Source organism: Cyprinodon variegatus, unplaced genomic scaffold (genome assembly GCF_000732505.1).
Source record: "Cyprinodon variegatus isolate N-32 unplaced genomic scaffold, C_variegatus-1.0 Scaffold653, whole genome shotgun sequence".
NCBI classification, from domain to species: Eukaryota; Metazoa; Chordata; class Actinopteri; order Cyprinodontiformes; family Cyprinodontidae; genus Cyprinodon; species Cyprinodon variegatus.
Window position 1 is genome coordinate 217,916 of NW_015151106.1, and position 2,490 is coordinate 220,405.

The following is a 2,490-nucleotide window of genomic DNA, read 5'->3' on the forward strand; positions in this document are numbered from 1 at the left end:
GGCTAAAGTTAACCCTGGCTGCCGTTAGCCTCGAAGGTCTGCTGGTTGCCGTTGTCCTCTAAACTTCGGAATGTTTTTTTTTTAAATTACTCACTAAATTAGTAAATGGGCCATATAGTGAAGTTTAAAGTATAATGTTCTCACCTCGTCGATGCAATCAGCTGGTTTTCCTTAGATAGAAAACTTAGAATCAATCTGACTCTGGTTGAACTGGAAAGTGACCTGAGATGACGTGTTGTGAACTGACACTATAGAAATTGATCAATGATTAGCTAGAAAACCGTTATATCGTTCTAGAATTCAGGTTCAGATTGGATTTAGATCAGACAAACGCACCCAGCCAACGACAGCCGATTTTGTGGGGGGAGGGGCAAAGCTTTAAGCCCCTCCCCCCAAAAAAAACAGTGCTTCCAAATTCACCCTGTTTAAATTCACTTTATCAATCGAAACCTTTTATTTTGTCGGAACGCGGAACCTCACAGGGTTCTGTAGCACAAACGGTTCAGAACTTTACCTGCTGACGCGCTTCTGTTGCAGATCTACTTCTACTGGCTCTGCCCTGAGACTCAGGCCTTCGAATGGTTCGCCGACCTGCTGCAGTCGCTGGAGCGTCAGATGGCGGACAAAGACATGGCCGACTTCCTCAGCTACAACATCTACCTGACCCGCTGGAAGGACACGGAGGTGCCTGACGGAGCAAAACATTATGACCATCTGTCCATGGCTCAAAACTTTGGACGCATTTTTTTTTGTAATCTTTTGCTAAAGCATTTATTATTATTATTATTCTCAATCAGGCGGCTCATTTCCGCGTCCACCACGAGGCGGAGAACGACCCAATCACCGGGCTCAAACAGAAGACTCTGTACGGAAAGCCAAACTGGGACAACGAGTTCACCAACATCGCATCGAAGCACCCGAGGCGAGGCTCCCTGCTCTGAATCAGAAGCTTGGAAGTTGAGTATCAGACTCTGATGTTCTGGTTCTGTGCCTGCAGGTCCAAAGTGGGAGTGTTCCTCTGTGGTCCTCTTCAGCTCGGGAAGTCTCTGGAGAAACAGTGCCTCTCTCACTCCGAGGCCGACGTCAAGTTCATCTTCAACAAGGAGAACTTCTGAAAACCACTGCCACACCACAGTGTCGCAAACATGTTGCCTAAACTCAAAAAGCGAAGAAAACCATCCAGACTGCTTCTCCTTCTCCTTAGAGCTTATTTCTAAACTTCCCTTTTCGCCTCTTTTGCTTAAGTTTTCTCAGTTTGAAGCAGAAGTGACCCTCAGGTGGTGTAACTAACGCTTCAGGAGGGCACAGATGCTCCTGCTGCAGCTGCAAACGCAGCAGACGTCATGGAACAGACAAAAGAGAGGCTTTTATTCTGAAAAGCTTCTTTGAAACCAACTGATCTCTATTTATTCAGTAGATTGCTGATCGCCCGTTGGTAGTACGGGGTTGAAGTGAAGCCACCGGCCACCATATTGGTACTCCCGGTCTCAATGTAAACAATCTGTGCGCTACAGCATCAAACAACCATGATGTTCTCATTTTCAGGGCGACTTAAGACTTTCAAAATAAAGATAAATTCATCACTTTGACACAGACTGGCTGTTTAACTTAGAATAAATAAATAGGCCCATCACATTGCATCATTATGAAGTCTATAAAGTCTATAAATCATGTAATATAACATATTATACAAATCAATCGTAATAAAATTAATGTGTTAATAGAACATAATAATATAGATGTGCTAAAAGTGCTAAATTGATGATGTACATGTATTTATGACATTGTTACAATTCAATATAACCTGCATTATATTTCAGCAAATAACTTTTTCAAATGAGAAAAACAACAAACTCTACAAAAACGACAGCATCATCTGCATAATAAAGAATTAGTACGATGAGATTTCACAGAGAATTACTTTCTATTTCCTCTTTTTATTTTCTAACATTAGACCCAATGTCAATGTCTTCCAGTCAGTCTGAGATAGCCAGACTAATGTTAGTCTACAGACTAAACTATAGGATCCATCGGCTATAGATGGACTTATTCTGACTGGGAAATTACCAGTGGAACGTTTTCCTGCAGACAGAAAACTGCTGGTTTTTGTAGCCAAATGTTACACATGTAGGCATTTTTACTGCACATCTCCATGGGAGAGGGGAGTACCAAGATGGCGGACAGTGGCTTCACTTTTTTCCAGGCAATCAGCATCCAGTGAATAACTAGAGATGAGTGGTGAAACCTTCCAGCTCACAGCTGACGACAAACATGTAAATAATGTGAATATTTTCAGAAAACAACCTGAAAAGTAAAAAGTTGATGCATGCTGATTATCTTCCTGGTTAAACTTGATGTTTCTATTTTTACAGATTTTTTTAAAAATCATCTAAATATTCTGAGATGTTTGAAGATATTTAGAAGAATCGTTTTGCATTAAGTTAATTACTTGATTTCTTGTAAATAAAAGCTGAACATTGAGCAGAAAAT

At 41.1% G+C, this 2,490-nt stretch overlaps 1 protein-coding gene across 1 annotated transcript in view; it reads left to right on the forward strand.

Annotated features, from left to right (window-relative positions):
• The window catches only part of LOC107096819 (cytochrome b-245 heavy chain), a 26,429-nt gene extending 23,963 nt beyond the window's left edge, over positions 1–2,466 (forward strand). The window contains exons 12-14 of the mRNA XM_015393686.1: positions 538–684; positions 798–922; positions 998–2,466. Coding sequence (XP_015249172.1) covers positions 538–684; positions 798–922; positions 998–1,115 — 390 coding nt within the window. The 3' untranslated portion in view covers positions 1,116–2,466. The remainder of the gene's footprint in view (positions 1–537; positions 685–797; positions 923–997) is intronic.
• Positions 2,467–2,490: the final 24 nt, after the last annotated feature.